At 44.0% G+C, this 21,059-nt stretch overlaps 2 protein-coding genes across 3 annotated transcripts in view; one reads left to right on the top strand and one right to left on the bottom strand.

Moving 5' to 3' along the window:
- Positions 1-3,973: 3,973 nt before the first annotated feature.
- POP5 (POP5 ribonuclease P/MRP subunit) lies at positions 3,974-5,852 on the top strand. The gene is made up of 5 exons (XM_090292544.1): positions 3,974-4,054; positions 4,145-4,287; positions 5,096-5,245; positions 5,408-5,491; positions 5,601-5,852. Exons 1-5 carry the CDS (start codon positions 4,035-4,037, stop codon positions 5,711-5,713), a joined length of 510 nt encoding a protein of 169 aa, XP_090148670.1. The 5' UTR covers positions 3,974-4,034; the 3' UTR covers positions 5,714-5,852.
- Positions 5,853-6,142: 290 nt separating this feature from the next.
- RNF10 (ring finger protein 10) overlaps positions 6,143-21,059 on the bottom strand; it is a 30,933-nt gene continuing 16,016 nt past the window's right edge. The window contains exons 4-17 of one of the 2 annotated variants that reach the window (XM_090257879.1): positions 18,818-18,908; positions 17,601-17,785; positions 17,385-17,521; positions 14,860-15,020; positions 13,468-13,593; positions 12,958-13,234; positions 12,611-12,744; positions 11,502-11,619; positions 11,164-11,265; positions 10,349-10,504; positions 8,368-8,468; positions 8,032-8,089; positions 7,784-7,942; positions 6,143-7,130 (exon numbers count right to left, since the gene is read on the bottom strand). In XM_090257879.1, the coding sequence (XP_090114005.1) occupies positions 7,054-7,130; positions 7,784-7,942; positions 8,032-8,089; positions 8,368-8,468; positions 10,349-10,504; positions 11,164-11,265; positions 11,502-11,619; positions 12,611-12,744; positions 12,958-13,234; positions 13,468-13,593; positions 14,860-15,020; positions 17,385-17,521; positions 17,601-17,785; positions 18,818-18,908 (1,882 nt within the window). In that variant the 3' untranslated portion in view covers positions 6,143-7,053. The other variant, XM_090257878.1, reaches the window with a different exon arrangement.

Genomic DNA, 21,059 nt, shown 5'->3' with positions numbered 1-21,059 from the left:
AATTTTCCTTTGCCACCATCCGCCATGGCAGCATCCAGGGTCTGACAGGGACCCCCTAGGTGCCAAAGGCACCTCAGAATGGCACCCCAAGTGGGTTTGCCTTCTTTGAACATTCTTCTAGGTCCCAGACAGCCTAGAAGAGGTAGAGAGCATGGCATTAAGAGCACAGGTTTTGGGGTGAGACAAAACATCTTTTGCAGACTGAAATTACTGTGTGACCTTGGGCAAGTCATTTCCCTCCTTGAACCCTGCCCTCATGGGGTTAATGTGAGGACTAAATGAAGTCAAAGACATAAAGTGCTTAGTTCAGTGCCTGGCACATAGTAAGAACCTACTCAACGGTAGCTCATTAGATAAAGATGAAGAATGAAGGCAGCCACTCTGATCCTACCCCAGAAGGCCCTGGAAGGAGGCCAAAAGTTGTAGCTTCCCAACCCCATCTTACCGGAGCATTTTAGTAGTTGCCCCAACCACTTCCTAGGGAATGTTCCAAATTTCTTAGTCTGTAAAATGGGTTGTGTAATTTATGTTTTCAAGTAAGTTTTAAAGGCCTTGCCAGAATTCACATTCAGTTTTGTGCCTGATCCAAAAACACAAATTGAGCGTGGGAACCCTCAGATGGAAAGAAGCGGAAGCGCTCAAAGCATGTTTCCTAAGCCCCCCTCCCTGATCCCACATTTATCTGATTTGGGACCTTTCTCTGAGAGTCCCAGGAGTAAGAACAGCGAGTAAGTGCCCCATTGATCCAGGCAGTACCTGAATCGGTTAAGAGCACAGGCTCAGGGTCTGAGAGTCACTATTAGCCTCTTCCTGCGTGAGTTTGTGCCTGTGTGAGTTCTCCTCTCCCATTCTCAGTCCCCTTACTCACCTGTTAAGTGCGGATAATAATGGCTCTGTGGCCCGGCTGCGAGAGAATCAAGGAGACTGACCGCCCGCGCTCGCCCGGCGTTCCGAGGACGCGCACCGCTGGGGCACACACCGGTCACCGCCAAGCGGATCTCGCCGCCCGGGAGGAGGCCGTCGCCCTCCACGCCTCCGCGGGCGGATTCCCCCTCGGGCTCCCGCGCCACGCGGCGGGGACCCGTGCGATTGCAAACAGCCGCCGGCCTCATTAGGAGACGTGTAATTAGCGGCTGGCGGAGCAGGAGCCGGCGCTGGCTAATTACCGCAGGGAGCCGGCTGCGCAGCGGACGCCGCCGGACCCGCGGGGCTACCGCCGGTATCCTGATACTCCTGGGGCCGGCAGGAGGCCCAGCCCGGTCGGAGAAGGGGGTTCCAGGACCGCCCCAGTGAGCTACCTTCCGGGGGCTGCCTGGGGGGAGTAGATCATTCCTTAAAAACAGAGTTTGAAAAGGACTCATGGACACGGACAGCAGTGTGGGGATTGCGGGGGAAGTGGGGCGAGGGGTGTATATAAGGGGTATAAGGTGGACAGATGATAATGGAAAAAAATATGATAAAAAAATAAGTCAAAGCCCTGACTCGTGTGGCTCAGTGGATTGAGTGCCGGCCTGAGAACCAAAGAGTCTTCGGTTCAATTCCCAGTCAGGGCACATGCCTGGGTTGTGGGCCAGGTCCCCAGTTGGGTACGTACGTGCAAGAGGCAACCACACATTGATGTTTCTCTCCTCGTCTCTCTCTTTCCCTTCACCTCTCTAAAAATAAATAAAATCTTAAGAAATAAAATATGTATATATATTTTGCAAGCCCTATGCTAGAAAAAATAAAATAAATAAAATAGTTTACTCACTGTGCTAGGCGTTTTGCCCACATTAGGTCGTTTAAATTTTACATCCACCCACGAGGACGGAACCATTATTATCCTATTGCACAGATGAAGAAACTGAGATCTACAGACATGAATTAACCTCCCTGACAGCATGTGGCTGCATAATGACGAAGAGAGGATTTGAACCTACGTCTCTACGTTTTACACAAAGTACAAGCGAAACCCTGCACAAGACATCAGCCTGTGAGTAAGAGCAAGGACCCTGTAGTCAGACGGATTTGGGTTGGAATTCTGCTCCTGCTTCTTACTGGATGTATGAATTTGATCTAAGTTCCAACTGCTTTTCAACTGCATCCCATAAAATATTGGGATTAAGTGAGCTGAAGGCCAGGATGTGCTAGGGGCGTTATTTTAAAGACCAGAGGGAGAAGGGGAGAACTCTGGAGCCATCTTTCCCCATGTACTACGGGTCTCTGACGCCCCCTGCTGGCAAAAGGAGGAAGCTGGCGAGACTTTTTTGTTTTGTTTTGTTTTAGATAATGAGGTGGTTCTTGAGCGAGGAGAAAAAGCAGCCGCTGTTCCCTCAGCAGGGCCACTGCTCTTTTGCCTCTCCTCATCTCCCTCTTCCTTCCTCAGTATCCCTCCTTTAAGGTGGTGAAAAGTGAGAGATGGGAAAATTGAGGACTAATTTCAGATCTTGCAAATAATTAGTTGTGAAACCTGCCTCCCTTTAAGGACCTCACAAGGCCAGCCATCTCCTTGACAGTTCCACTAATGCTCAGGGATAGGTATAAAAGACCTAGTCACAAGAGTGTGCATCCAAGTGTTGGGTAAAACAAGAAAATTTGGATCTAATTTAAATGTTCATCATGGAAATATTGACCAATTTAACAGTGGTACATCCAAAGAATACAATACGGTGTAGCTGAAAAATAACGTTGCTGAACATTGGACATGAAAATATAGTCAAACACGGAGAATGAATTTTATAGGCATTGAGTGAGACACACACACACATGCTGTCAGGTATTTATCTAAAGTTCAAGAACAGGCAAAACTAATCTCTCACAATAGAAGTCAAAATAGAGGCTACTTCTGGGAAGGATTGACTGGGAAGAGGGCTTGGGAACCTTCTTGGTTGCTGGAAATGCTCTCTTAATCGGGGCGGTGGTTACACAAGTCTATACATATGTAAAAACTCATTGAGTTGTACACTTACAAGCACTTTATGCATGTTATATCTCAAGACAATTTTTCAAGCAGAAAAAGAGTACTAAACAGTATGATTCTATTCTTAAAAAGAAAATAAAAATGTAACAACATAAGGCAGTTCTCATTTCAAACATTTTTCAGTGTTTCAGGACCCTTTACATTTAAATTATTGAGGATCCCAAAGAGCATTTGTTTTTGTGGGATATATAGATACTTATCATCGATATTAAAACAGAAATATTTAAAACACAATACACAATGGCATTAGCCATTAGAGTGATAGTATCAACACATGACATGTACCCTCTGGAAAACTTTACTGTCCAATGTGAGAGAGTAAAAAAGGCAAATGACAACTTACTGTTGTCATGAAAGTATTTTTGACCTTAGAGCCTCACTTTGAGAATTGCTGGCACACGGGAGAAATAACGGGAAAAATATGCCATATGATAAATTATTCTCTCTCAGTGATAGGGTTTTAACTTATTTATTTATTTATTTATTTGCTTCTTTGTGCTTTTCAGTTTAAAAACTGGAAAATAAAACGACCACGGATTGTTTTTGCAAAAAACAAAAACAAAAAACGAGGCAACATACTCTAACCCTAACCCTAACAGTAATAACGTATTTGGCTATATGGAAAAAGAACCCTAATCTGAAACGTAAGGGTCCAATTTCCTGTGTCAATCCCTGGCTTGTAAATACAAGTTTCATTGTCCAGCTTTAGGGAGAGAATATAAGTGCATACACAACTGTATTGCAATGTAATGGAAAGTAAACGTCCCAAGGGCCCCACATGAAGCGGTTGCAGCCTACACGGTATTGCGAACTCCGGCGTGGAGCAGAAGTACCAGTCATAGCTATAAACCGCCGCAACAGAGTCTAGCACCGAGACAACCACATCAGCTTGGAACTCAGCAGTACGCTTGCGCTACAGACGCAAACGGAGGCGGGGCTTGAAGGAGACTGACACTGGGCTCGGCCTCTCAACATGATAGCTCCGCCTTCCTCTCCTGCATCCCTCTCTGAGTGGCTGCGAGACTGCGGAGGCTAACACAGTTTGCGTGCAGGGACGCCAAAGGCGGAAGTCGCCATGGTCCGGTTCAAGCACAGGTAAGCATACCCTGGTCTGCTCCTCTATGCCCTTCCTGCCCACTGTGCATGACCCTGATCCTGCGCTCACCTCCCTTTCGCCCGCCGCAGGTACCTGCTCTGTGAAGTGGTGTCTGACGATCCCCGCTGCCGCCTGAGTCTGGATGACCGAGCGCTGGGCGGCCTTGTACGGGACACGATTGCCCGCGTGCACGGGACTTTTGGCGCGGCCACCTGCTCCCTCGGCTTCGCGGGTGCGAGGGTGCTGGGGAACCGGGCCGATAGAGGGTATTGGAGAGATTGGGGGCCGGAGGAGGGAGAAAGAGCACAAGCGACCCACAGAGCTGCCACGCCTGATGTCTCTCTCTCTCTGATGTTGTCCTCTTTAGGCACCTGGGACCCAGAGCCCAAGCTCTGGACGAGTCCAAAGTTAGGCAGAGAGCTAAGAGCAGTATACATATTTGACATATGTATACTGTATTGGTGATTGAGAATTTAATAGGACGGTCAGAATTAAATGAGGGTAGACGTGTATAGTTCCTATTGTTAGGTGATTGGTTACATGGACATCACAGGAAAAGACCTTGAAAAGCCCCTTAATAGGGCCTGTAAAGTACAGAACACACAGCTGTAAAGGAGAAAGAGAGCCCTCCCAACAGCCACACTAATCTACATTTGTTCCCTTTTACCATATGCTCTACATGGAGTCCTGGGGAATTGTATGTGCATAGGCACAGTTCTACACAAGAACCTACAGAGCCGAGCTGCAAAACCATTTTTCAGCCAAGGGTTTTCTTCTGAGGAAGATTGATCTCTGCCTCTCCACCTCCACGGAATTAAAACATTTAAAATTCTGAGTTCATTCATCAGTCCTGAGTGCAAGGTCCTGGATAATGTCTGTCCCCCTTTCGTAAATGGTCTTAAAATATTTTCCCTTCAGGAATCTGTTTTTATTCACTTACGTGTCCCAAGGGCCACTGCCTTGAACCGTGTCCATCCCTAAGATTTTTAACCTGCTCCTGAGACTCCAGTTTCCCAAAATGATTCTTCCCCCTGCTGTAGTGCGATACCTCAATGCCTATACTGGAATAGTGCTACTGCGATGCCGAAAGGAATTCTACCAACTTGTGTGGTCAGCTCTTCCCTTCATCACATACTTGGAGAACAAAGGACACCGTTACCCGTGTTTTCTCAACACCTTACATGTGGGAGGTAGGAGTGCATGTGGTATGACTGGTTTTCAATAGGTAGCGGGGGGGGGGGGGGGGGGGGGTCTTTCAGTCCTGCCAAGAACAAGATGCTTCCCCTAGCTCTCTTAAGTCTTTGAGGCAGACACCTTTCACAAGCTGTTGACCACAAACTCTCATGTGCCAGGTACAATTAGAACATGTCAGAAGTTCCTGATTCAGTACAACAGGAGACAGCTGTTGATCTTGTTGCAGAACTGCACTGATGAAGGTGAGCAATACCAATCCAGTGGCCACTGAGGAGTGATGGACCTTCTCCAGCTGAATAAGAGTCACACTGTCCAAAACATCTCTCATTCATGCTATCTCCTTTTCTCCAGGAGAGCGGGAAGCTATCCAAAAGTCTGTCACGAGAAGCTGTTTACTAGAGGAAGAATCGGGTGAGGAGGAGCTTTCAGATGGTGTTGATGAGGTGGCTGAAGCAATGGAGTGAGTCTCTGCAGGCTGCGTGATACCCAAACCTCAGGGCCCACTTGCTGGAACAGGACATTTTGGGAGATAGCAGGATCTTCTACATTTCTAGGATTGGCTTTCTTCATAATAAAATGGATGTCACTCAAAATTCCCTGACACATTTGATAGATGTTTGACTTTTGTTTCAACGTCCCCTCTCAGGCTGGAACACCCTCATCCCCCCCCCCACCCCCCCAGAGTTCCTGACACAGGATTTCTAAACTGCTTCCTTTTAAGAATGACAGCTTAAAGCTAATCCCAGCTCATGAACCCTTTTTATTCAGACTTGACACTGCAAAGACATTACTACATGATAGCAGAACTGCTCAAGCTCAGAGTAGCTGTTACTTTATTTATTAAGTATGTCTAGCTGACCTGAACTGAACTTTAAAAAAACAGAAAGTTCGCATTGCTTGTGCAGGTAATTTATTACAACTGTTTGCCTTCACATCCTATTACACCTAGAGGTTACTTTATTAAGCAGCAAAAGAATTCACATCACTCAAATTTAGCTCAAACCAAGGCATAACACTACTCTAGACAAAAGGGAGGCAGTGGGCAACCCCACTGCTTTCAAACCTGCCTTGCTCTGTCTCCAGGTGTGCTGGACTCCTCTGTTCCTACAATTCAGGCCACTGTCACTTCAAACAAGTTTGATGTAAAGGCTGGCAGGTCCTAAGGCTTCCTTAGTGACAGTTACAACTTCCCTTGCTAAACAGCAGCCACGTGCAAGAGACAAAACTCTCCATCACACATGCAAGTGCAGCCCAGGTCTAGCCCCACAGCCTGGCCACATCAGGTGAAAAACTGCAATTCAAGCGGGGTATCCTAAATCCATTTTATTCCCATCCCTGTTTCTTTGAGAGAACTGAACAGATAGAAAAAAGATTCAACTACCTTTTAAAAAAGACACACTGATAGGTGTGCTGAAACTATGATGTCCTGACACTTGATGTCAGAGCAGAACAATGCTACTTAACACTGGCCTGGGCTGCTCCAAGGGACGTTAAGGGGACTCAAACTCGCTTGGAGTTGAGAAAAACAAATTACACATGGGTCAAAAAGACTAACCTGGCAACAAACTAACAACCTTGGCAGGAAGAGATCTCTTGTGTCAACACTTTATTTTGGTGTAGACAAGAAGCTGGAAAATACACTGTATTTAAAATCATCTTGGTTCCCCCTCACATTGTGGAAACTCCCTCCCCCCCTCCCCCCGGAGCTAATCTGTTCGAACTCAAATACTTAAAAATCACAGCAGCAAAACAAAAGCACGGAAAAAAGAAAACCAAATGGAGAAGGTAGTCTGGGCCAGTAGTGTCACTTGGTGTGGACGACTGAGGTGCTGAACAGAAGCTTCTGTTTCTGTTTTTTTCTTTTCTTTCCTCCTTTCTCTTCTAAATGGAAACAAAAAGAAAGCTTAGCTTAGAATGCCATCCCCTTGTTTCCTGGCCAGTTTTCATTACTAAGAATGGCAGCTCAGAGAGCAGGCTCTGGAATCAGAATACCTGTGTCCAGATAACTGTCCTTGCATACTCTACGTGTTTTGTCTTTGGGTAAGTCACTTGTTTATCTCCCTAGACCTCTGTTTCCTCATCTGTAACATGAGAGTTACACCCATTTGATATGGTTAATGGGAGAATAAAATTAGCACATGCTGGGCACACATAGGAAGCACACCGTAAATGTTAGTGTTATTCTTATCTAATCACGAATACCACAGAGCAGGGATGGGCTTGGAGCTTAATTTCTGCATCTATTAACTACCCTCTACCAACTCCAGATTCCAAAATCTACTCTACTGCTGTGTCTTAGAGGGGGTGGGTGGTGGTGGGGGGTAGGTGGGAAGAGTTCCTCAGAATTTCACATCTAGGCCTCAAGGATTAATCTGAGGTGGCAAAAAGTTCCTACATGACATACCAAATGGAATGTTAGTTGACCTCAATGTGAGCCTAAAGGCTCAGAGCAAAATGCCTGACCAGTAATGCCAGCTGCCGGGTGCAGGTGGGAGGGACAGCCCTGTGCTGAGCACTCCAGTTCCTGCCTTTACCAGAGAGCGCGTCTGAAGCGGCTGGCGTGTCCAGTTTCATGAAGGCTGCTTCGATAGCTTGGCTGAAGGAATTCTGAAAACTGGGCACAGGAACACGGTCCGAGTTATCACTTTCTCCATCACTGTCCCCAGTGGCAGGAGGTACTAAGCTGTTTTCATCTAAAAAATACCAGTGTTACAACTTTAGAGACATTACTTTCTGAAAGGGGCCAACCCCCTCCCCTTTTTTACCAGAAGGCCATTCTCACCTTTCGTTGGAACAGTTTTGGGCCACACTTCTGCTTTTGCTTTTCCAACTCTCAGCATCTGCCAAAGTGGGAAAGGGGAGAAAAAGATATCTATTGACCCGTTAAATAATGAGAACTCTGATTCTCCCTCAACTACTCTGGGCCTCCCCCTCCTTACTATGTCTATGGTAATATCTAAGATAAATCCATGAGCCTCCCTTTTAAAAAAGCCTTCCATGACTATTAGAATCAGTGAAATATTAGCCTGTAAGCCTCCCCTTCTCCAACAGAGGGATTTCCAGAAAGAATAAGCAGTAGAGTTCTACCCTTGGGCTGCTTCACAAGTCAAGGATTTACCTGCGCAAAAGAAGGGAAAGGGGAGTCTTCTTCCAGACTCCCAGTGCAGAATGAAGGACTGCCCTGACTGGCAGTGGGTGACACAGGGGTCAGCAGAAAGCCTGAAAGGGAACCAGAGACCTGATTATATGAGTCAAGTTCCAAAGAACTAGTGCCCTCTTAACAAGAGTGAGCCCTGAATCAGGTGTGGATAAATTACTAATCTCACCTCAAAAAGCAAACCTTGATCCAACTTCAACTCTGCCATATTCTCAGAAAGCCAAGAATGTAGCCTATTATTCATACCAGTGATCGCTATAGAGAAAAGTGTAGTGTTTACAGTAACACTAAAAGGTATGGCAGAATCTATTCCCACAGTAAGAAAAACGCTTTCCACTCTGGCTGGCTCTCAGGACCTAGGTTTGGACTGCTATGAACTGATTTTATATAGAGAAAGCTCCAAGTAAAACATATAAAATTTAATTATGTCAGCCTTTATGTTCCAGCCAGCAGATGTCTATGACTTGGGACTATTAGGTTAGGATCCAAAACACACACATCAACAAAATCCAGAATGAAGATGCAAGATTTTCCTGATGCTCCTTAGGGAACAGTCTTCCACATCCTTTCTGACCTTCTGCTTCCCACAGATCAAGTCTACCCACGGTCTTGAACACTACTGGGAGGGAGAAGCCTATTCACTCTACCACTAGTGGGCCCTTCCATAGTCAGCCAGGGAGGACTATTTAGTACTTTCATTCCTAGGACCACCCAACTGCTCTCTTGCATAAAATACATTAAGGCCCATATCTTCAGAAAAACTAGTACGTGAAAATAGTTTTTAGTCACAAATAACGTAGCTGATGCTCTGGCCTATTTCTTTGTATTGCAGTTCTCTTTTTAGTTAAACATGCTCTTCAGAGCATCATGGTCATGCAGCCCTCAAGATCCAGGTTCTAGTCCCAGTCCCAGCCACTAACCAAATTCCTGCCTTAGCCCCAGGCTCCTAATCAGTAATAGGCATGTGATCACAAGGGTAATCAAGAGTATTAAATATTCTGATCTTGGACATTTTGTTTAAAATACCTGACAGAGAAGCAAATTTTAAGTATCACAATACCTTCCAGGTGGATGAAGAACAGAAATGACATCTCTCTGAAATTACAGCAACTCTTTCCTAAGTGTCTAATTTCATAACACTGTAATACATTCTCTTATATGAGAAAAAAAAATTTTTTTTAAAGGCTAAAGGCCTCTTTGAACAACCTTTCAAACCTGGTCTTACTCCCTAGAGTGAAACACCATTACCAGCTTGGAACATCATCATCCCAATATTTTTCTATACATTTTGATATATAATCCCATAATGCAATGCTTTGTTTTGTGTAGCTTTTCTTTGATATACAAACCCATAATGAAATTTTTTGTGTGGTTTTTCTTTAAATGCACACATGGTATCATATTTTGTTTTGTTCTACAACTTCCCTTTATCTTAAGATCTACACATTAGTTAACAAAGAGAGCTATTTCCTTCTTCAATAGGTGTAATGTATTTCAAAGTATAAATGCTATAATTTAGCCATTTACCTACCAGTAGACTTTGTAGACTTACACGCCCCCCCCCCCCCCATTACAAACAATGCTACAACAAGGAAGAAGACATGTGCAAACATGTTTAAGCATACAGAGGGAGTATCTCAAAGGCAGAAACTACAAATAAAACAGCAGGGTCACAGGGGAAAATCTATAACTACCCTGCCATATGAGCTGCTTTGAGGTTTTAGAAGCTAAGGCATAAAGTTCTCAGTACGACCCATGGTAAAAGTGAAGCAACTGGCAAGAATCTGATGTACCTCAGAAATACACTACCCAAAATCAGGCTAGTCACCTAAAGACCCCACCATGCCGAACATGGCAGTGCTGTAAATTCACACATGAGGACTTTGTTTTAAGGTCTGTGGCTGACAGCCAACTTGGTTCTTTACATCCCAACTTTATTTACCTGCTTGGGAACTAGGACTTCTGCTAAGAGAAGAAACGGAGAAAGCCCCATGGCCCTCAGTGCTGGTGGGACCCAAAGCAGAATCAGAGGAGCAAGTATAGGAATTGAAGGCAGGAAACTGCTGTAGATTCTCTAGGGGAATGTGGACTTCTGGGTCTGCAAAGGAAGAATGAGAATGGTAGGCCCATTTATAGATTTCCTCAAACCTTTTTCAACAGTTGAGGACAGTCAATGTGTTAACTCCCCTAGGAGAGGAGAATGTAGACAGAAGCTTTAAAACCCATATATATGACTGTCACCTTAGAGAGTTAAAAGTGAGGTTAATGATCCATCCAGAAAACACGTGGGATAATCATTCCCAGCATTCAAATCTCCAATTCTCTCCTCGACCAGGTTTTTGCACCCACTCTGCCAAGGCTGAATTTAATCTTACTTCTTACTATGTGCCATGCACTTTGGGCCAAATTAAGTCTATGAAAGAGGTACTCTCATGATTCACACTTAAGAATTAAAGAAGCCCTGGTTGGGTAGCTCAATTGGTTAGAGTCATCCTGATACACCAAGGTTTCGGGTTTGATCCCTGGTCATGGTACATACAAGAATCAACCAATGAATGTATAAATAAGTGGAACAACAAATGATGTTTCTCTCCCCCTTCCTCTCTCTAAAATCAATCAATCAATCAGAAATGGAAGAAAATAAGTGGCAGAGCTGGGATATGAACTCAAGCAGTCTGGCATCTGGGCTTAGGCACCGACCCTCTGTACAATGATGCACAGCTGTTACTAGTCAAAGATGAGAATTCTTGAACTTACACTTGCCCTGTTTCTTGTTCTCTTCCATCTCAATTCTACGCTCTCGACGGCGCTCCTCCCGAGCCTTCTTCTGGCGCTGGCGCTTCCTCTTCTCAATGTCATCTGTAGGTTGGTCAGGTTATGAGGAGGTTGACCCAGACAACCTGGCCATTTCCTTCTCCCAGGTAACTAGCAGCCAAGGCCACACGAGTGACCCCAGCTGGACTGGATGAACAGATAAAGTGTATCAAGAGGCTCTGAGATTCATGATACTACCCCTTAACTCTTCCCACCCTGGGTGTCTAGTCACAAGAATCCCTGTACGCCACTATAAAGAGAAGCAGTCGGGGCATTCTTACCTGAGAATATCTCTAGGGTTTCCTTAGAGACCACAGGAGGCTGCAGAGCTAGTTCACAGATGCTGAACTCGCAGGTGAGTGGCAAGTGAGAGAGATATCTATGACGCTGTCGGACATCCTACAGAAGAAAGGGGACCAACACTCAACGAAGACCAGGCCTTACTCTATGGGCAGAGATTCCCTCCCCAGACAGCCAACAATCTACATACACTTACAGACAGCACTGGGGCTCCAAGAGCAGTGCTCAAGTTACCACCATTTTGAAAAGCCAAACAGAAAGTGTCAATTAAACTACAGTAGGGTAGACTCAGCAACCAAAAGCAATTTTTTGGTTTGGGCTACAAACGAATGAATTGAGCCTGGCAATAAATGACGTAAAGCTGATCAACTGTTTCTGATTTTCTGGGGTCCATGACTGAGGGGGGAGAATAAGGAAAATAAAACAAGTTGTTTGTTGGCAAAAATCTGAGAATCACTGACAGAATTAATGATAACTGGGTAGACATATAAAGAAGATTTGCCTATTGCACGAAGGTTGGCCTAAAACAGCAAAAAATGAAGCTCACCAATTTAAATTTAATATTCTTTTCTTTTTCAGCAAGTTTTCTGGAAAGTTTATAGTACTGAAAGTTTATAGTAGACTGAAAAAGTCTAGGCTTATAACAAATTTCAGATCAATACAGGGATAATTCTCAAAGGGCAAAATTTCAAATATGTAAATTATCAAGCAATTAATCCATAGGTATCTAAGCTTTAAAAAAAAAAAGTCATCCAAGGACGTTTTGTTTTCTTGGACATTTCTCCCAAGCAATAAGGAGAAACAGAAACACACTCATCTTGAATGAAAGCAGGAGACTTCTATATTTCCAAAGCATAGTCAGTAACTATGAAGCACAGGGCAATGGTGGCTGACTTCCCAGAACCCCAGCATTTAACTTTTAAAAGGTAGCACCATTTAACTTTTAAAAAACTCATGGCTCCGTCTACTGACCAAAAAATACAAAAACTAAAGGCCTTGAAGGTTTGTGAACTTGGGTGGACTAGGCCCATCTCAAAGACATAAGGTTGATGCTGCTCCCCAACCCTCCACCGCTAGAGGAAGGCCTTACCTCAGACATGGAATAGCCAGCGATCTCCACCACTGTTGCTGAGATCTTCTCGGGGCTCTGCTCCAGGCTGCCGTACTCCCGCACGAGGCAGCGCACATTCACAGGGTGCAGGAACATGTACTGCCCGTCCTCCGCTGCAGACAAGCGGCTCTATCACACAATAGTCTTGGCCAGTCCTCAGGGCAGCGCCCTCCTTATAACTAGGCCTGCCTTTCCCTCCCAAGCCCCAAGGCACAAGAGACCTAAGTGCCCACCCTAGATGTGATACCTCCTTCTGCTCAGAGAATCAGTTCATCTCTCTGAAACATCTCTGTGGGAGCCCAGCCCTCCTTCTCAAGGACCCTCACCTTGGTAAAAGTAGTAACAAGGAGAGCTGCTCAGGTGCGTGAAGTCTGAATTGGTGACGGGTTCCTGCTGGCTGGACTCGGTACAAATGGTTCCCTCTTCAAGATTGTCATTTGCTAACTCTGAGTCATCACAGGCCTCTGACAACCCCTCAGGCTCCGGTTCAGACACTGCTTCCTCTTCCTCTACCAGAGGGAGACCAAGAGGGCGAGAAGAGCCCAGGGAACAAACTTCGGTAGTGGTTTCTTCATCAAAAGCAGACAGATACTCTAGCACTCCCTGTTGGGACAAATTGTAGGTCAATAGAAAGTACATGTGGCAAAGGCAGGCATAGGAACCAAGCTCTCTGGATATTTATCTTAGTTGTCAAATTCACCGATTTAACACTCCCGAGGAAAGAACCAAGCACACAGGAAATACTCACAGTCTCCTCTTCTTCCAAAAAAGTTCAGATCTCAATAGCAGCATCTGAGAAATGGCAGCTAGTTAGTCTGGCACAGGGACACACTAACCTTCCCGGGTTGAAAAACAGTCTCCTTCGACAAGGGAGCCATCAGTACCAGTTGTTCCAGAGTAGCCATGACACCAGTGACCTCCCCTCTGCCTTCAGCCAATCCTGACAGAGCTTCTTCCCGAGTCTAGACCGCCAGAGAGAAAGCACAAAAAAGCTCAGTTTCCAGAAACACACAAGTTTGAAGGGAAAGGGCTTTCAATGGCCTCTCTCCACAGGAACAAAAGTTAAAAGACAACAAGACCCAATGGGAAGAGTTTAAGTACTTAAAATCCTCACTCTTTAAGGGAAACAGGAAGCAAAAAGCACGTGGTACTCAAATAGAATGGTATTCTGTTTAGAATCTTTGACAATGACAACCCTACACAAAAGCTTCCTGAACAGAAGTCCAAGAACACAGAACGAGTATTTACAAACTATGCTGGGAAAGCATCCCAGCACAGAGGCGGGTGGGGTGGCCAACCCCCATCTCAATCCAGACAGCTCTACTTCTATGTAGTTTTTCTTCTACCTGAAATGCATTTGAACAAATGCTCTGCACTGTATAAAGGAAATAAAAATTAACCACACAGGACCCTGCCCAAGGAGAACTTAGTAGAGAGATAGGAATTCACATACCAGATTTGCCTCTTATTAGCTAGGTGTCTTATAAGCAAATTACCTAACCCATGATTATTCCATTTCCTTGCCTGGGAAAGGGAATAGTTATATTTATCATACGAAGATATGAAGCTTAAGAGAGGTAAATTTAAGTACAGTACCTACTGAACCAATCTCTTAGGGTGGAGCCCAACAACCAGTGATTCTGATGCTTGTTAAAGCTTAAGAACCTCTGTTGTAGAACAGGGTTCCTCACCTCGCACAGTCCACGGCCTGTTAGGAACCAGTCCGCAAGCGAAGCTTACCCGAGCTCCGCCTCCATCCCCCCACCCACACCCCGCCTTCCACGAAACCGGTCCCTGGTACCAAAAAGGTTGGGGGCTGCTGTTGTAGAGGATAGAAGACATAGGAAATTCTTTATTTGGGTAATTCTTGTTGCTCCAAGATCCTCAGCAGATATTTCTAGGGCCTGCTGGATAGGCCATTATACTTTCTCCACAAGGTCCCTCAAATAAAACATCTCTAAAAATATATCCAAGTGTTTTCCTAGAAAACAAAAAGCACACCTTGCTTAACTAAGAACATAGCTAACCTAAGAAACTCGAGTGTCTCTATGCGTTTATAAGATCATTTTAGCTCCTGCGCTTAAAATCCACCAGGTCAGCCCTTCTCTTCTATCACCAAAGCCCAAAGCCAATCAGCCTTCTCAGTCGTTCCCTGCTTATTATCTTAAATGCGGGGCTGAAGTGACTTACCCCCTCCAACCCGTCCCGTTTCCAAGACATCATCTCACCTTGAGCTCCTGGATGGCTGCCTCAATAAAGCAGGACTCGGGACTGTGCTTCTCCTCTGCCAGCTGCTGCTCCAGCGCTATTTTCTCTTCCTGAACTACCCGACGCAGCACCTGCTCCTTAGAGGCCAGCAGCAGCTTCGAGTACTGGCTGTGCTGTTCATCTACCAGAGAGCCAGCAAGATCACAAAATTGCAACACTCAAAACTCACAACCATGTGACCAAACAGAAACTTTCTTAGTTTTTCATCAAAAGTGAAGATGAATTAATTTAGCATAATTTCCTAAACATAATTTAACAATGACCTTAATATATATAAGGTTTGTAACTTTGATCTCATCATATGCAGAAGCTATCCTAAGAAACCCAAAGACGCAGTCGAAATTTAGTCAATTGATATTCATTGATTACAGCATTATCTGTAATATCAAAAAAGCTGTAACTGACCAGTCCAATAACGAAGAAATGGTTAATGACATGGTCTAGTCATTAAAGAGAATTCTGCAGACAGTATGTGGTAAAAGAGCAGATGCCAGACAAAGAGTAAAATTTCGGGGAGTAACTCTGGGTAAAAGTATCATGAATGATTTATGTTTCCTTCTCTCCCCTGTATTTTCGGCACTTTCTAAAAAACTTAGCCCTGGCTGGTGCGGCTCAGTGGGTTGAGCACCAGCCTGTGAACCGGAAGGTCATTGGTTCAATTCCCAGTCAGGGCACATGCCTGGGTTGCGGGCCAGGTTTCTGGTTAGGAGCATGTGAGAAACAACCTAATCAATGTTTCTCTCACACATTGATATTTCTTTCTCTCCTTCTCTTCCCCTCTCTCTAGAAATGAATAAATAAAATCTTTAAAAGAAATAATGCTTTAAAAGAGTTTAAAACAATATTATCTTTTGAGAAACACCGTTTTCCCCTTGCCATCCCAGTACTCACTTAAGAGAAAACCATTTACAAATCTGAATGTGTATCCTTCAAATCTTTCTATACCCATGTTCATAAAAAAATAAAGGTTTTTCCAAAAATGATCAACTGTAAAGTTTGTTCTACAGTTTATTTTCATTTGAGATCTTAAAATCTATCAAAATATTAAGAGATTTATCATTTTTACCTGCTGTTTAGTGTTCCATGGTATTATATACTCTAAGTTACTTGAGGAATATTTAGTTTACTGCCAATTACATGGTTAAAAAAAAATCTTAAACACACTCCTTGATACAAATTATTTCTTTATGATATTTAAGTATAAATGCTAGATTAAAGGTTGTGCATATTTTCAACACTACTGAATTCCCTCCCCTAAAGGCTATTATTAATTTATACTCCCATGAAGAACAACAGTACTGATTTCCCTACCCCTTCCAATAACTGATACTCCCAATGTCTTTTTTTTTTTTTAATCAATCTGACAAGGATTTTGATTTGCATAATTCTTAGCAGTTAAATCTCTGTAGATATTTGGAGGTTATTCCGATATCCTTTTCTGGGAAAAGTTTTGTCATATGCTTAGCCCATACTTCTACTAGTTTGTTAATTTACTTTATAGAATACCTGTATGTTCTGGATGTTAAGCTTTAGTTTTAAATGTGTTACTTTTCCTATTTATTATCACCTGTTGACTTTAAGGAACTTTGTCAGATTACAAACTTATCAATCTTTTTTATTAACTTTATTCAGGTAACACTAATAACATTATATAAATTTCAGACATACATTATAATTCGACATTTGTATACCATATTGTGTGCTCACCACCTGATGTCTAGTCTCCTTCTGTTACCATATATTTGACCCTCTTTACCCACTTCGTGCTCCCCTCATCCCTCAATCTTTTCTTTTACAGCATCTATGGTTTTCACAGCATCTATGGTTTCAGCCTGGTTCAAAAATCTATCTATACCTGAGGATTTATAAAGATATTGTCCTATATTTTCTTTTAAAGGTTTAAAAGTTTTGAATGTCTTTACATGTAGTTCTTCAATCCTTTAGGAATTGATTTTTATGAATGGTAGGAGACAGGGATCTACTTTTCTTATTTTTTCCATAAGAGGGGTTAATTGTTTCATTACCATTTATTGAGAACGCTCTTTTGCCTAGAAATTGAAATGCCACTTTAATACAATGCTCATTTCTACAGGAAATGCAACCCCTTGGACTGTCCCCACCGTAAGTACTTATCACACCCTATACCCTAAACCCTAACTTCCTGGCTACCAGTCTGTCTCTTCCATCAGACTACTGAGTTCCTTGATGACAGATGCCAAGAATGGCGGACTGGAATGCCCAAGACTGGGCACAGTGCCAGATACTACTCAACAAAACCTTGTAAAATGAAAAATTAAAATATATATAACTGAACCAAACTTGAAACCAAGAGTTAAGCCACTCTCTGCAAACTCAACCTAACGTACTGGAATCCTAGGACTAATTTGGAAATGCTAGAAATTGTATGCCCAAAGGCTAAACTTCTGACAGTAGAAAGACATTCACTAGCCTTAAACTGTGTACTCCCAAAAATTGACTGACTCACCCCCTAGATGAATAGGATGGTCTACATTCATCCATTTGGATTTGGGCAAGGCCACCAACACCCCTTTCTCCCTCTTCATCAGCTGCATTGTAATGGTATCACCGACAGCATAATGACGAGACTCTGTGGCAACGACACTGTAACATGGACATTTAGATGAAGCAGGACAAGGAGTTAGCAGACTGGGATCTAATCTAGTCAATATCTCCACCTCACCTCTTGAGATCCTTCTTATGCACAGAACTGTAACAAATGGGACATTTACTCCAGGTCTTCTCACTCAGTGAAAGATAGTGCAGGATGCATGCCCAGCAGAAAATGTGTCCACAACGGGTTATCTTGGCTGCAGTAGGTGGATATAGGCATATTGGGCAAGATGGCACTTCATGGCTACAAATACGCTGAAACAAAACGCCACCACAAGTTATATTGCTTTTAGAACTGACTAGGGATTGTCAAAGTTAAAAGCTGCTCCTCTCCCACCCCCATGTATCTCTGCTCAACACACCTTCGTAAAATTGTTCAACAATGCAAGTTATATGTACAACAGCACTTTAAGCAAGTCATTAAGGAAACCATAATGGTTTAATGTAATAAAACTATGTAACAGGTATTTTGGGGGTTTTATTACAAAGGGAAGAAAAAATGACAGAAATCAAGATATGATCTCATTTACAAAAGAAAATTTGTATGTAAAAATAATTGATATGTAAAAATACATACACAAAGGCATAAAAGGGGTCTAGAAGTAATGTACCAGTAACTTCCAACAGAGTGGTCAATGAGACTTTCACTATACACGGCTCTCTATTTATTTAAACCGAGGCAAATAAAACTTCCACAGGCGTTATGTCATTCTCAGATGATTTCATGAATTTGCACAGTAAGGGGAGTCCAGGCTTGGGGCCCATCGTTCTGAAAGGTACTTTACATCATATAACCTAGGAGCAGCAAGGGGATACCCAGATCTCATAACTTTAACAGAAAACAAATACAGCAGTGGCTTGGACAGAGGTACATCCGTGTGGCTCATTCACCAGCCACAAGGCTGAGGCCGAATTTGATGATTCCTACAAATGGCTACCAACGAAGCCACGTCCATGTAATGAGTCTGCCCGGGGTCAGGAGGGTCACCAGCGCCCCTCACACACTCCTCTGGTCACCTACTCCCAGAAGAAGGTACAAGACAGGACTGTTTTTATACCTTCAGCTCAGAGCCCTCCAACCCCCCAGTCCTGCAAGTCAGGGCCAATTAGAGAGCACAAAATGAACTCCAGGAGAGACCCGGGCTGATCTCTGGGAAACGTCGATAGGAAGACCCTGCAGGAAAGGGGATTGGCAGTGAACCCAACCAGCAGCTGCTGTGTCACCACAGTCCCTTTCTTTGGTTCTCTCTCCTATTAACAGGTTATAAGCTTAGCTGAGCTACTCACCACTTGTTCCACAAAGTCCCAACTGACTAAGATATCAGGATCAGCAAAATGAACTGTGTAGTCTTGGTCTTCAGACACTACAAACTGGCAGCTAAAAATAGGGAGGAAGACAAGGAAAAGGCAGACTGTCAGAACTGACCAACAGGCCCTCAGCAGAAATTCATCTCTTCACTTAGAAATCAAATGCAGGTCATTAGCAGCCATGGTTTGTGAAGCACTGAGTCCTGGCTCTGGAGGGAATCCAAAGACTCAGCGAGTAGGAATCTAGATCCATGAGTTCTCTTTTTTCTGCTTCCAAGCCCAGCCAAGCTTCCTACAGGTCCCCCTTGAACTAAAATTAGCCTAGACTGTGGCTCCATCAACCAGCAGGAAGCCATATTTGCTCCCCCACTCCCAGATATCCTGGAACATAGATTGTCTTCAGGCAGTGGAAGAGGTTGTACTCAATTATTTGAGTACCAGTTTATATAAAATACTAAATGGTTACTTCAGTCCAGATACAAGGTTAAACCTTACATCATAACTAACACCACACAAAAAGGGAGTATTTGAGCAAATATACGCCAAGCACTCCAACTTGTCATTCATTTTTCCCTTAAGTAATCTCTCCTCCTTTAGAGAGAAGCTGAATCTCAACGTGGTTAGATAAATTACCAAAGGTCAAAATGAGATTCAAGTTTGGGTCCAATTCCAAAGTGAACACTTTTACTACCTCATCATGATACTAAATCATTATTTAATTTTAACATTTATTTATTTAAGCATTATATTCTTTTAAGCTCCAAGAACATACACTTGGAAAATAAGTTTTAACACTAGTCAGAAGAAAAAGAGAAAATAGGAAAAAAAGAAAGGAAAAAGAGCTCAACTCCCTTTCAGACTTCCAGCCAAGATGGAGGTGTAGACAGACACGCCGTGTCTCCCTCCACAGTAAGAAGGAATACAACTACCTCAAAACTAGAAACAACCAGAAGTTCCAAAAAATCAAACTGCATGGAAGTCCAGCAAACAAAGATATAAAGAAGAAACACTCATCCAGACAGGTAGGAGGGGCGGAGAGGACGAGGGATGGTGGTGGCAGCGGCAGCAACAGCAGGTCGGCAGAAAGCGCAGTCACACGTTTTAAAAAAAAGCCGGGAGGGACACCTGGGGAGTGTTCCCAGCTCCTCACCAGACCACTCAGCTCACGGTCCCAGCACCAGGGAAAATCAAGCCTCATTGCCTCTGACTGTGCAAACCAGTGGGGGTTGTGGCAGAGGAAGAAACAGCTGATCTCTCAGCAGAGTCCACTTGTTTAAAGGGCCCCCACAGTGCTAGAACATCCGCAGACCCACCCACTCTGGGAACGACGGCCAGGGCAGCAGCTAGAGGGGTGCCAGTCCAGTGCTGAAGTGGGAGAGGTGCCTGGAAAAGGGGCGAGTGCTGGGCAGGTGGCATTGTTCCCTCTCGGACCCCTCCCCCACATACAGCAGCACAAGGTGGTGAAACAGGTCGCCCTGCACTGATGAATCCCTAAGGCTCCGCCCCTTACAACATAACAGGTGTTACAGCTCTACCTGGGATGAGAAGGCAAACAAACATAGGAGCCTGTCAGAATGAGGAGACAGAGAAGTATGACCCAAAAGGGGAAACAGATCAAGGTTCCAGTTGGAGGACTAAGTGATAAGGAGATAGCCAACCTCACAGATGAGGAGATAGACAACCTAACAGACGCAGAATTCAAAACACTGGTGATAAAGATGCTCACAGGCTTGACAGATACGCTTGAGTATAGCAGACAGGTAAGAGAAGAAGTGAAGGCTATGCTAAGTGAAACGAAGGAAAATCCACACAAAACCAACGGTGAAGGGAAGGAAACTGGGTTTCAGATCCATGATTTGGAACATAAGGAAGAAAAAAACAGTCAAACAGTGCAGAATGAGGAAGCAAGAATTGAAAAAAATGAGGGAAACATCCCAAATTTTGCGAAGGAGATGAACATACAGGTCCAGGAAGAACGGAGGATCCTGGGCAAACTGAACCCAGAGGGAACCACACCAGGATGTATCATGACTGAGATGCCAAAGGTGAAAGACAAAGACAGAGTCCTAGGGGCAGCAAGAGAAAGGTGGAGAGTTGCCTACAGGGGGGTGCCTATAGGACTATCAGCTGATTTCTCAGAGGACACTTTGCAGGCAGGAAGAGACTGGCAAGCAGTATTCAATGTGATAACTACAACCAAGATTACTCTATCCAGCAAAGC

Source organism: Furipterus horrens, unplaced genomic scaffold, assembly GCF_987537825.1.
Source record: "Furipterus horrens unplaced genomic scaffold, mFurHor1.1.pri manual_scaffold_11, whole genome shotgun sequence".
NCBI classification, from domain to species: domain Eukaryota; kingdom Metazoa; phylum Chordata; class Mammalia; order Chiroptera; family Furipteridae; genus Furipterus; species Furipterus horrens.
The sequence above is the reverse complement of the archived record's forward strand: the minus strand, read 5'-3'. Positions and strand labels throughout refer to the sequence as shown.